Source organism: Urocitellus parryii, chromosome 5, assembly GCF_045843805.1.
Source record: "Urocitellus parryii isolate mUroPar1 chromosome 5, mUroPar1.hap1, whole genome shotgun sequence".
Taxonomy (NCBI): domain Eukaryota; kingdom Metazoa; phylum Chordata; class Mammalia; order Rodentia; family Sciuridae; genus Urocitellus; species Urocitellus parryii.
Window position 1 is genome coordinate 89,401,443 of NC_135535.1, and position 14,573 is coordinate 89,416,015.

The window sequence follows — 14,573 nt, forward strand, 5'->3', positions numbered from 1 at the left end:
ATGAACTTAAGTGCTGTGGGAATTACAGAGACAACACATACATTCTTGATTTTGGGTAGTTTACAGGTCAGATGAGGAAATAACATCTGGGCATACAAAACCAAAATAGAAGGTGAAACTATGAATTTCTCTGAGGTAGTCTTCAAAATGCAACTGATAAACTAACATTATATAAAAAATTAGTATAAATAGATATTTGATCAGTGACTGAGTGAATGCTTGAAGAAAAACGATATTGGAACAGTTATGCAGATAAAAGTCCATATAAGTTCAGAGGAGAGCTGAACAGATCAGAATGCATTCCACAGAGAATGTAGCATTTGAGAGGAAACAGGGTATAGATCCCAGAGATGGGAAAATGATTTTTCTTTTTAAAAAATTTTTAAATTTGTTCTTTTTAAATACACATTTCAGTAGAATATATTTTGATATATTATACATACATAGAGTATAACTTATTCTAATTAGGATTCCGTTCTTGTGGTTGTATGTGATGTGGAGTTTCACTGGTGGTATATTCATGTATATCTGATTATATCTGATTTGTTCTACTGTCTTTCCTATTCCCATCTCCTCTCCCTTCCCTTCATTCCTCTTTGTCTAATCCAATGAACTTCTATTCTTCTCCCATCCCAATGTTGTGTGTTAGCATCTACATATCAAAGAGAACATTCAACCTTTGTTTTTTTTTTTTTTTGGTTTGGTTTATTTAATTTAGCATGATAGTCTCTAGTTTCATCCATTTACCTGCAAATGCCATCATTTCATTCTTCTTTATGGCTGAGTAATATTCCATTATGTGTATGTACCACATTTTCTTCATCAATTTATCTGTTGAGGGGTACCTAGATTGATTATATACCTTAGCTATTATGAATTGACCTGCTATAAACATTGATGTGGTTGCATTGCTGTAGTATTTTAAGTACATTGGGTGTCCCACAAAGGAGTGGGATAACTGGGTAAAAATGTGGTTCCATTCCAAGTTTTCTGAGGAATATCCATACTGTTTTCCAGAGTGGTTGAATCAATTTGCATTCTCAACAGCAATGTATGAGTATATCTTTCCCCCAACATCCTTGCCAACATTTATTGTTACTTGTATTCTTGATAATTGCTATTCTGACCAGAGTAAAACTACACTGGGAAAGGATCTTTCTTTTCTTTTTTTGGGGGGGTACTGGGTATTGAACTCATCCCTATTTGTATTTTTTATTTATTTTTAAGTTGTAGATGGACACAATATCTTTATTTTATGTATTTATTTTTATGTGGTGCTGAGTATCCAACATCACACATGCCAGGTGAGCACTCTATCACTGAACCACAAACCCAGCCCCTGGGAAAGTATCTTTCAAATGAGTGAATTGTATGATCCAGGGCATGAAGGTAATTAAATGTGAGTATGAAATTGATAGTTTAACAAACAAGGGAATCAATAGTGAGACAGATGGAAATGTAAATTGCAGACCTATGGGAGGACCTTGAGGGATTGAGTAAAAGATGTGGGCTGATCCACTCAGCAGTTTCCATTGAAGTCTTCCTAGTTGTATAACAGAACAGAGGAACCAATAGAAAACAAAGTCTCAATAGCAAACTGAATGTAAAAATCCCACTTGGTTTTGAAAGGGAAAAAGTGCATTACCAGCAGTCTTTCAGTGCTAGAAATTTTAATAAGTGTGTTAGATTTTTTCTTCCTCCAACTTTCTCCAGTTGAAACTTAAAAAAAATAAAAATAAAGCAAAGCAAAACTGTTTTCATACTGGGTAAAGTAAAGATTGTTATTCTTTGTCAGGCTCTGTGGTGCATGCCTATAATCCCAGTGGCTTGGGAGGCTGAGGCAGGAGATTTGCAAATTCAAAGCCAGTACCCTTCCTTCCCCCAAATGGTTGTTATTCTCAATTTAAAACAGTTTTTCACATTTTGAATAAATATTTTAGTTCCATTATTCTTTTTGTCTGACCTATTTGTCCAGTTCCAAGATGAACTGATTTGGCATGGCCCCACATAGGATAAACCACAATGAACTGTGGAAGTAGAAGAAAAATGCTTTTGTTTGAACATGATGTAGAGAAATGGTCTGGACTCCAGCGTCTGGTAAACCTGGGTTTCAATCCTAGATCTATCCTTATTTACTGTGTAACATTTACTGATAGAAACTAAGGAGTAAAAATGAGCTGAATGGTCCAGCTCATTGTATGATAGGATATTGTAAGCACTAACAATTATATATATTTATATACTATATATAAAGTACATATAAATGGTACTTAGAAGATAACAACTATTTTCTTCTAATTGTTATGATTTCTTGTTTTGCTAAAAATATTTGTGATTTAGTTTATTCAGCTAAGAAGGAAGAAGACAAGAATTTTACACACACACACACACACACACCTTATTATATCTTTGGTTGGAGGAAATGGTTAAACATAGAGACTGAGACTATATCTCTGGTACCCACCTTTACCCAATACTAGAACATAGCTTCCATGAGAATGAGGGATTTTGTCTATCTGGTATACTGATGCATCTCAAGCACTTAAATTCTATCTGGCTCAGCAAACATGGAATGATGCATATTTGGGTTAATACGTTGACTCTACTGCACACTAGCCATTTGACTTTATACATATCACTTTGTCTTCTGCCTCAGATTCTTTATTATCTCTACAAATAGGGATAATACTTATTTCATAGACTTATGAGGATTAATTTAAGGAGTACATGTGAATGAATTTAGAACAGCTTCTGGAAAACATACATAAGCATAGCATAAATATAGCTGTAAGTAGGAGAGTGATGGGTACCAATTGTACCAAGTATGAGCTGTGTTGGGACATTCAGGCATAGAATAGAGTCTCTCTCATTAAAAAATACTTTGTTCTCCCTTATCACCTTCATAAACTCTGCAGTGGATGGGTCCCCTCCGACAAAGGTGTGGCCCAAAGCCATTCTACTGTGTCAAGATGGTCCTTGTAAGGCATACAAAGGGAACTTTACCCTGCACAAGGAAAAGGGGAAGGAACCAGAATTTATTTCAGGGAAGATTTACAGCCAGAATCCCAGCTATTTTCATCACAGAGATGATCTCATTTAAGCTTAATAGTAACTCTCAGTAATTTATTATTTTTTTCATGCCACATCTGGGAAAACAGGAGGCTCATAGTAACTTGATTTCTACCCAGATAAGTGTATTTCTTGTTATTAGTAGATGCCCAAGGGGCTTGCATTATAAAGACTTCCTCTCTATGTATAATGAAAGACCCTTATTAAATAATTATCAGATAAGCAGAAGCATTTGTTAAATGTCCAAATATTGGTGTTTCCCCCAAACTGTCTTGTGGCTTTTCACTATTAGACTTATACTTTTAGATGATTTTTTTCATTATTCAACTGAAGAATCCTACCTGGTCCTGCCCATCACAAAGATCTCGTGATCTAACTTGTAAATTGTAAAATGCATATTTGTATTCTTGTTATTACTTGGTCTTGTTACATAACTTTAATGGAAAGTGTTTGGATAGTGGAGCATAGCAATCAGTATGCAGAAAATATCTCTAGGTTCACAGAGGAAAAATATGAGTTGCTATATGAGTAACTGTCACAGCACAGTTATTTTTTTTCTTTTTTCTTTTGAGAGAGAGAGAGAAGAGAGAGAATTTTTTAATATTTATTTTTCAGTTTTTCGGTGGACACAATATTTTAATTTTTTAAAATTTTTATGTGGTGCTGAAGATCGAACCCAGCGCCCCGTGCATGCCAGGCGAGCGCATTACCGCTTGAGCCACATCCCAGCCCCACAGTTATTTTTTAAGAATTTATTTAGAGTTAACCCTAATTCTAGCCACTTTATGTTCTTATGGATATTAATCACAAGCCAAATGAAAAACTATTATACTAATTCATATATTGCTCCACTGAAAAGTCATTTAGCTGTATCTGTGTAAAAATTTCATCTTAAAATTTGCGTTTTAACAAGTTATGGAACCATTTCTCTCATGATTGACAGGAGTATTCAGTTTGTCAAAGTCATGTCTGAGCATCATGGATAAATTTCTAGTTTTTTTTGTGTTTTTGTTTTTCCTGTTAGAATGCCACAGAACTATGACTCACTATACTTTTTAATATTTCATTACTCTGTTAATAAATGTTTCAAAGCAAAGACATTTCAATCAGTATACATATTTCCAAATAACACAAGTCAAAGAACTGCATGAAAAAGAATGACTTTTGTAAACTAGTATAGTTTCACCAAATTGATACAAAATTAAACAGTTTCACAGTTTAAGCAATAAGCAAAGATTTAAGTTTTATGTGTGAAACTTATGAATTCAATGTATATTATAAATTAATAATAAGAATAAAGGGAAGTCTATTAAGTTATATTATCATTCTTCAAAAGAAAGGACATTTTTTCTTCAAATAAATTGAGAAACATGACCATTTTCTCCTGCCCCCTCCACCAGAAAGCCCATTGTTAGTGAAATTTATTTAATTATATTTTATTATAGAAATGTAAGGCTTTTATTTCAATAATTATTTATGGAATTTAAATATTTAGTTTGTAATGCTATGTTTATTTCATTGGGAGATGAGATTTATTCCATAAAGGGTTTAGTAATTCAAGCCAATGTAAAAAAATATAATTAATATGCTCTGAGATAATGATACATTTTATGTATATATAGAATATATAGATATATAGATTCTGTAGTTCAGCTATTATGTTTGGTTATATGGAAAAAAATATCTGCTATAAAATGTTAGGTGCTAGCTTTTTCCATAATGTAATGTATTTAGATGGAACAATTGCTCAATCCACTGTCAAGTAAAACATGCTGGTGATAAATGTCTAGTCATTTTCAGAAGATAACTAAGCTCTATGCCAGTACAATATCCAGGACTGAAGATGCAAACTTCTCAAGTAACCTCCAGAATGTGTACATAGGATTAAATTTCTTTATTTTACTACAGGAAAATTGTAGAATGGAGAAATAATTAAGTTCTAGTCTCTGCTTTAGGTACCTAGCAACGTTGAAGGATGGTGCATCAAATACACCAAGAATACGGCAATAGGATGACATTATATATAGCATTTTAAATAGTAACAATGTAATACTCTCATAAATATATGAAGTAAAATGATGTGAGATAAAGCTGGAAAAGAGGACTTGAGTTAATTTTTGGAGGGACTTCAATGTCAAGCTAAACAATCTCACAAATTGCAATAGGTAAGAATAAGCCTCTGGAAACTTTGTGTTGAAAACTGACACAGTGAGAAATGTGTATTTGGAAACTTTTCCCACTATTTGTGTAAAATATTGTAGAAAAAAACTGGAGGTAAGAGAATGATTGACAGGGTATTTCATTGGTCCTGGCTTTCAGTAAAGAGGGCTAAAGTTGTTTTGATTTGAATGTATGGAACAAGGAATTAGAGCAAACTGGAGATATTTCCTAGATTTCAAGGTTGAAGTATAGAGGAAGAATGGTTGTGCTATTTTTGTTTGTATGTTTGTTTGAACTGGGTTTTGATCCTAGGGGCACTTTACCACTGAACTACATTCCCAGCCTTTTGATTATTGTTTATCTTGAAACAGGATCTCACCATGTTGCTGAGGCTGGCCTCGAATTTGTGATCCTCCTGTTTTATTCTCCCAAGTTGCTAGGATTACAGGTGTGAGCCACCATGCCTGGCTGGTTGTACTATTTTTAAATGTAATGAATAGTTGGCAGGAGAAGCAAGTATGGAAGGCAAAGTGAAAAGTTTGATTTTGGTTTTTATATTATGAGTAGGGCTATAGATTGAAACCATGAAGATTTATTTTTCAGTCATACTGTACGTTTAAACAGATGAATGGGAATACTCTCCACAAAGTTACTCACGGGGACCCAGCTTTCTCATCAGAACTACTGCAGCAGAGGAAAGAGTAAGACTGAAAAATATATAGGCATTTTACCAATTGAATCAGACCAGAAGTGACACACATCACTCCTGTTTATATCCATTGGCCTTTAGCCCCATGTGAGTGCAAAGGGGCTGAGAAGTATGATCTCTTATAGGATATTGGTGAGCAATAATAATGCCCCTTATAGATGCATTGACTGTAGGATCAATCTTTCCTTAGCTCTGAGTAGTGTGTGTATGTATGAAAGGGAAAATTAAAGGGCAGGAGGAAAATGCTTTGTCTTAACTTTATGTGAAACTCCCCATTCTTCACTGAGACACATTAACCAAAGGAACTGTGGACTCACTAGGCTTTTCTACTCTGAGTATAATTATACTCTGAGTATAATTTTTCTGATGATGATATATGGGATGTAGAGAAGCAAGAGGCTCACAACATAATGAACTCTTATAATACTCATGTGACATTTTAAAAGTTTTATATGTGGTATTATTAAATTCTTTATTCTGATTCTATTGCAACATGGAACATAGAGAAACTATTTGTATTTCTAAGTGTTTAAAAATATAATTGTGTAAAAGTACTTGAAAGTGTAGCTCACTGTTAATCAGGAGTCTGTGATTTCATGATGAGAAAGTTTGGAATAAATTTAGTCACCAAAATCTTACCATTGGTACCTCCAAAGACAATCAAGTTATACTCATCATTTTTACAGAGTAATTGTGGAAAATCAGGGAAATATTCATTGAGCTCCATGGCAGTAAAGTATTTTCAGTGTTGTTAGATTGTTGGCTGATTTGCAAATACCAATCTAACTAGAGAAATAATGCCAAACACTTTTAAATGTTTACTTTGATAAGAAACTGAATGAATAAATGTTAGAAACAATTTACTATTAATATCTACCATATCAATGTAATGTCATCTTCTCAAAAGTCTTTAAGTTGGAATCAAAAGTTATACAGTCACTCCTATGTTCTAATCTCTAGCACATGAGGTTGTTAGGTTGCTATGTATGAATTCTTTGTTTTTAATTACTAGAAATTATGCACTACCATATGCAGTGTCCTTGAACTTGAAAGATGACTAGGGTGTTGAAATATAAAACTAAATGACAACATATAAATATATATTATTTGTGAGCCTAAGTATTTACTATAGATAATATTCCTTGTAGAGATGTGATAAGTAATATGATTTTATTTATACTATTATAGGAAAATCTTTATTAACATTAAGAAATTATAACTTGGTTCAATCTTATTTAATTTCAAATGTTGAGCATGAGTCCACTTTGAAAGAAGAGGCAACAGTTGAACATCACACTAGGAATTTATATGCCCATTTATTTGTTTTAATATGCAATTCATGACATAAAATTCATTATAAATATCTTTTCCTATTTCTACACACTCACTAGAAAAAAACAACAAAAGCCTATAATTTTGTAATCTAAGGCACACTTCTTCATAAGGGAAAATTTTAACATAGAAATCAAGTTAACAAGTCAGATTCTAAGATTCTACTTTTTTCTATTTTTTAAAAACTATAAGCTAAGTGCATTTAGAAATGGCATAATTCAGTATGGTAGTAGTTTATATGAATTAATATTTCTTCCAAAGGTACCTGACTCACAGTCTGGGAAAAGCAGACAGCCTGTATGAATCTGACTTAGAGCAAAGCATTTCATTCATGTCCAATACTTCATTTCCCACCAAAAAAAGTACATCACATGCTTAAAACCCTGCTAGAAGCATCCAATTAGCCAAAAAAAAAAAAAAAAAAAAGTTGCTATACAACACATAGTTTCCAGAAGTCTCTGGTCTTTTAATTGAAGACATGACTAATAGAACACAATTTGCTTTTGAAATACCCTGCATAAAATATAACTGAATGGGGCTGGAGCTGTGGCTCAGTGGTAGAGCACTTGCCTAGTACGTGTGAGGCACTGGGTTCAAACCCTGGCACCACATACAATAAACAAATAAAATAAAGGTATAAAAAATATGACTGAAGTTTGCTGAAAGCCACTTAAACAGAACAAAGGGCATATACATTTAATAAAAGCTTACTCCTGATAACACACAATAAAGCCTTCATGGACACATATTGCTTTTATACTTTAAAATAACCTTTAGTATTACCAAGGACAACAGATTGTAGAATTTTCAAAAATATTTTGACTGAATCAGGAGCAGTACTTTTGCACTTATTTTTAAAACTGCATCTTATTTCAGAAATCTAGTGCAAAAAGGGATTGCTTAACAAGGATATCTATAAAGGGCTGGTATTCTAATGCTCATAATCAAAACTTGACTACTAGCTGTTTACCATTTACCAAGTTTCAAACTACCATTTTCTCCTTTGTTCTTAAACTCAGATCTTTAAAATTTCGTTTTAAAACGACTTTTAAAAACTAAAGCTGTATAGCAAGAACGTATCAGTTTTAAAGACATCATCTTTTTATTCTGAAAACTTAATTGGTAGTAAATTTAAGATAATTCTTAACAGTTTTCTTGTATTGCTAACAAACAAGGGGCACAATCATACGTTCACTCTAGAAATGAAAAAGGCACTCTTAATTATTATGGGAAATCACTAGAATGTTTATACATAAAACATTGAGAACCATTGAGGTACACTGACCTCTAAAGGCGTAAGTAATTCAATGGTTCTCTGTTTAAAACCTCAGCTGCATTCCTCTTGCCATATGTATTGGATCCCACATTCGTAGTTGAGAGAACGGCACCAAGGTTGTGGCTGGAACGAACTAAAAAATTTGCCAGGCGTTGTGTTGCACATGTGGCAGTGTTGCATTTCCGTTTGTCCATCTGGTGATTGGTAATGCTGAACAAATATGAAAGGTTAGAGGCTTAGAATTGGGATTGGATACAGCCATGTGACCCCAAATACTCATACAGACGAAAAGAAAAGGAAATATTTTCACAGAAGTAGCTCAGTGTGTTGGTTTGCAAACATCTGGATGACAGATCCTTTTGATACCTTGAAGATGAAACAGAATCAATTTTTGACTAGGAAATGATACAGCCTCTTTCACTGTAGACAATGTTTCATTTCCCAGGATAATTCTTCCTTTGGAAATTCAGAATACATTTCTGATGAATGATGATGATGATGATGATATAGTGATGATAATAATGATAATAATAATAGTCTTTCTATTATATTCTTCTAAACCTTGTTGATAAACTTATTTTCTGACATATAAAAAGTATTCAGAATGTAAAATTTATATCTAATCCAGAATATATAAAAATTGAAATATATGAAAATAAATATGTGTATATTTACACATATATATCATTTTATATTTATATAATTTTTGTATATGTGTAATTTTAATTTCTCAGATCTTTCCAACAAGAAGTAAGCAATATTAGCTAATTTTTGTTAAGTTCCTTGAAATAATGAATCAGGAATGTCAAGAAAAAGTATCAGAATGAAATTCTGCAATATACAACAAGATGGATAAGTTTTAATGATATTATGCTAAAGCGAAATAAACCAGTCCCAGAAAAACAAATACTGCATGATTTTACACATATATGAGCTATCTAAAATACTCAAATTTGACAAAATGGGAAGTTGCATTCCATGTATGTATAACATGTCAAAATATATACTACTGTCATGTATAAATAAAAAGAACAAGTAAAAAGAATAAAATACTCAAGTTTGAGACTTAAACAATGGAATTGTGTTTACCAGAGACTGCGGGATGGGGAAATAGAGTTGCTAATCAATGGACATGAGGTCTCTATTAAGAGGACTAAGCTGGGGCTGAGACTGTGGCTCAGTGGTAGAACACTTGCCTGACATGTGTGAGGCACTGGGTTTGATTCTCAGCATGGCATATAAATAAATAAAATAAAAGTCTATCCACACCTAAAAAAATATTTTTTAAAAATGAATAAGCTGTAGAGCACTGTGTCTACAGTCAAAGATAATGCATTATCCACTAAAAAATTTAAGTGTCCTTACCACAGTAAAATAAAATGGAGAATTTCAGATATTATAAAGTTAGGTGTTATAAAAGGAAATCAATTGGTCACCTGTTCAGGCACTTTTTGCATTGTGGGAGTTCTATTCTTAGCACAAATACTTTTTTTTTTTTTTTTTAAAGCGAGAGTGAGAGAGGGGGGGAGAGAGAGAGAGAGAGAGAGAGAGAGAGAGAGAGAGAGAGAGAGAGAATTTTTATTATTTATTTTTTAGTTCTCGGCGGACACAACATCTTTGTTTGTATGTGGTGCTGAGGATCGAACCCGGGCCGCATGCATGCCAGGCAAGCGCGCTATCACTTGAGCCACATCCCCAGCCCCAGCACAAATACTTGAACATTTCTATCTTCTGGTCACTTAGATTTTATGCTTTCAATGATTTTAGTGAAAGGGCTAGGGTAAATGTTAAAAACAAAATCCTATCTGGCCCAACCTCTTAAAAGAGCCTGCCACTTTATGATAGCACTGTGGCTTGAGGACCAAGTCTTTATACTTGAACCTTTGGTGGTACGTTCCAGATACAGACCATATACCAGTGTGCTTTCAAAGTGGTATTTTACTTACTGACTTATTGTAGTACTGAAGATTGAACCCAGGGCCTTGCACATGTTGAGCTTTATCCCAGTCTTTCAAATTGGAATTTTAAATGGATACAGAACAATAAGATTGCTTTACTCATTTGGGAATCTTTAGGAAAATTATAGAAATATTTTAGTTTTTAACTCCATAGAAACCAAAGTGTTGCTAAAAATTTATATATGTAATAGTTATGAGGCTAAAAGCTCAATGTTCAGATGTGAATAAATATACATATTTTGGGTTAAATACAGTGGATTTATCTCAGTGTGTTTACTTTGTGAGGGGGAATATTTCATTATCTCTCTCTGGAGATAGCCTAAGTGTAAATTTTTTAAAGTTTTATGTGAAAAAAGAATTTAATTTTTTTTTACCACCTTATTATTTTCCAAATGTAGAAAATTCTTCAGACAGAATCAGGTGAACTAAATATTTATTGACTCTAAGTGTGTGCAGACAAAGCAATTATTCAGGCAAAGGAAATCCAGGCTGGGATCTATTTTTTTGGTCTATATCTTATTCACACTATTCTAATATTTTTTTAAGGTATAACTTTGAACAATGTACATTTCAAAAAGATAGCTTAATGCTATAAAAAGTTATAATGCTATTTTCGTACATTGGACATTAAGTTCTAAATGATTTTCTTTTCTTGAAAAACAACAGGAATTGGAATTTGGCCTTAACACTTCCAACTAATAGATGTAAAGCAGTAGGGGAAATTATCAGTCACATTAGGAAATTCAAAGGGGCTATCTATCCCAAGATGTGTTTAGCCAGTGCTTGGAATATGAAATACTGTTCACTAAATGCTCAGCTGGGCTTTGATAATCAGTTGGAAGGTCAGTAGTAGAATTTAAAATTATTCTAGGAAAAATGTAATCTTATTTGAATTACGTAAAAGGACCACTGTTCTCCATAAAACAAATAGTAAGAACTTTCATGTTTGTTTGTTTCATAACTGTGAATTTTTTTTCCAAATATGCTGTTGGGCATGAACAAAACTCTACCCAAAACAGTCATTTGGTTGGAAAATTATGGCTGAAATGGTTAGTAAAAGGCATTGCACCTCCACATTCAGGCATTTTTTTCTCATTGACTACTTGGGCAGACATGACTTGTCTGTCTACCTAATTATTGAAACACTAAAACTACAGACCACTTATAGGCACATACACACCAAGAAATTCTTGACCACAAGAGAATCTAAACAGCAATGGCAATAAGCTAAACTACAGCTCTTAAATTGTGTATGTTTAAAGACATTTCAGTTTCAGGTTTTTTTTTTTTAATTAACATTTATTTGTGGGAGTCTGTGAGATTCTAATGGGAGAGTCTAGTGACTATAGCTTAGCACTGGGAAATTATATTTTTGACTACCCTCTGATTATTTGCCAGATAGATACTTACAATAACATGTAAAGGGAAAGTGTGTGATCCTTTGCCTTAGTCATGAGTAAGAAGTAAAGAAATGCCAGGCGTTGTGGCACACACCTGTAATCCAAGCAACTCAGGAGGCTGAGACAGGAGGATCTCAAGTTCAAAGCCAGTCTTAGCAATTTAGTGAGCCCATAAACAATTTAGTGAGATTCTGTCTCAAAATAAAAAAAAAAAACAAAAAGGTTGAGGATATGGCTCAGTGGTTGAGTACCCCTGGGTTCAATCCCTGGTACAAAAAATAAAAGTAACCATTTTCTGGTTTGTAAAGTCAGTTTATTGCTTCTTAATTCTATCTCATACCTGTACAAATGTTGCAAAAGTCTCAAATGAGATGATTGAATTTGATGAAGCAAATTACAGTGAATAATAAATATATATTAGCTTCATTTTTAAAAGGAGTTTAAAATTTGAGATATTTCTACAAAGGTTTTCTTAGCTTTTTATGAGATTTATAGGATGTTATATAATACTCAGGATGACTAATCCAATCATTCGTCCTTTAAAAAATGACCGAATATACTGATTTCAGGAAACACATTAAAAAGCAATTTGAAGAATGCCTTATAAGTATACCTAATTCAAAGTAAAAGACTATGAGACCAGCATGATTTAATTTGATAATAAGTAATGCTATGAATTATTCTAATTCTGAATGAAGTTCACCTCATAATAAGTACATATTCATAAAGGCATATTTGTAAAGGTACTTAGGAAATGTCTGTATCTAATGAAAGAAAAGATCAAGATATTAACACACATACTAAGTAATACTGTTAATTTTCCTGTCATCATTCAATTGTTCTCTTATCAGAAACTTCATGTCAGTTTTAAAGTTATTTTTATCCATGAAAAACCTTGAATTTTTATCCATGAAAAACCTTGAAAATTACAGTCAGTTCTGAGAACATCCTGTAAACTAAATAAGCCCTGAAATGACAAAGAAAATCCTTTGATGATTCTTACTATTTATTATAAGTAGGTACAGTAGAAACCTTTACACATTGCAGTGAACCACCACCCAACAGAAAACATCTCAAAGAAAATAAAGACAAGATGATAATGTTTCTAATGAGAAAAGTTCAAATATGACTAAAACACACTCTTTTTAAAGACAGTTTGAATTCTCCTTGGTCTTGAAGAGTGTGTATGTTCATTCTTACAAGACTATATGGGCAAAACTGATGTAGGCACAAACAAATCCTCATGACATTATTTATGTCAGATGCATGAATCTGGACTCCAAAATCTTTTATATAAGGAAGAAAACCTAAGTTTTAAGGGTTTTCCATTCATAACTTGTAATTACTGCTAATCATTTCACCTGATGTAGTTTTTACACTTCCTTAAAACTACCCTTTAGATGATATAACACCTTTGAATAATAAGCCTTCCAAGGAAATCTTGATGCACAGGCTATATAATGAAAATATTTCAAGAATTATTAATCTATCTTTATAGCAGCTCAGAAGTAATATCAAGAAGATTAACATTTTATCATCATTTTATTAACAGAATAGCCATCAATATAGAATGAATCTCCAAATACCAAATGGCTTTTTAACTAGTTCCTCTTAACTTCTGAAAAACTTGAATTTGCCCCCTGATTATTTATATACACTTTAATTTCCAGAAGGAAATGTAAAAGTTTGGATATTTCCAAAGCCCTTTAAGGAAAAAAAAGTCTATGTAAATATACACAAAATTCTACTTGATATAAAATACATGCTTTACTTAATCTCTAGTTTGTTTCAATATCAGGTTAATGGAGTAGAAATGACTACCTTTTAGTCTTTCCTGCTTCATGTTCTGGCTTTGCCCCTCCAAGTTCCAAGAGCATATTTCTTGATAAAACTGGAACTATCCATTCCTGTCTGTTAGAAGTTCCAGCAGAGAGATTTATCAGTCATTGACAATATTCTTTAAAGAACACAGAATTCAAGGAACAACTGAAAGGCTTTAAGTACTGTTTGTAGCATAATTTCACCAGAAATCTGATGGCACAAGGGCTGTTAGTTATAAAGCAGTTTTAAATACTAATTTTCCCACACTTTACAAAAGTAACCAGATTTTAAAGTTAGTTACTAACCTTTCAATGGGGGTAGCTTTCAGATGGTTTAATGCCACAAAGAACACAAGGAGCAATACTGGTAGCTTTAGGACACACATGGCTTCTTGAATTTTCTGAAAAGAATAATCTAGCAGTGAAATCAGGAAATTTCTTACAGTTGAGATTGATGTAATTTTAAAATTAAATATTTTAAAACATAATTTAGAAAGACCTTAATAATTCTTATTGGTAAAAATCCTTTAATACTCTCCAGTTTTCCAATATTTTTAAAAGTTCATTTTCCCAATTTTCTTCTCTAAACAATCTATTAATTTATATTTTAATAATCAAATTTTAGCTTTCCTTTGAAATAAACCATATATTTAACTTCAAATCTTCTTTACTAAATAATACTTTCCCAGAAATAAGAAATTCCTTACCTTTTAATGCTTCAGTGTCGGCAATATCAGAAAATGCCTTTGATAGCAAGAAAGCTGCATGAAAACAAGTCCAAACTTGCATTCACTAAAGTATTTGCCCCCTACTTGCTTACCAATAATCCAGCTCTTATATACCCTTCAC

General features: G+C 32.7%; 1 protein-coding gene across 1 annotated transcript; it reads right to left on the minus strand.

Annotated features, from left to right (window-relative positions):
• Positions 1–8,557: 8,557 nt before the first annotated feature.
• On the minus strand, positions 8,558–14,110 carry Iapp (islet amyloid polypeptide). Its single transcript, XM_026391962.1, has 2 exons — positions 14,031–14,110; positions 8,558–8,756 (listed from the first exon to the last, which is right to left on the minus strand). Exons 1-2 carry the CDS (start codon positions 14,108–14,110, stop codon positions 8,558–8,560), a joined length of 279 nt encoding a protein of 92 aa, XP_026247747.1.
• Between the last annotated feature and the right edge of the window lie 463 nt (positions 14,111–14,573).

Coding starts and splice junctions, on each gene's coding strand:
- Iapp (XM_026391962.1), bottom strand. CDS start 14,110: ATGTGTGTCCTAAAGCTACCAGTATTGCTCCTTGTGTTCTTTGTGGCA. Junction 8,757..14,030: donor AAAGCTACCCCCATTGAAAG/GTTAGTAACTAA, acceptor ATATTTGTTCAG/CATTACCAATCACCAGATGG.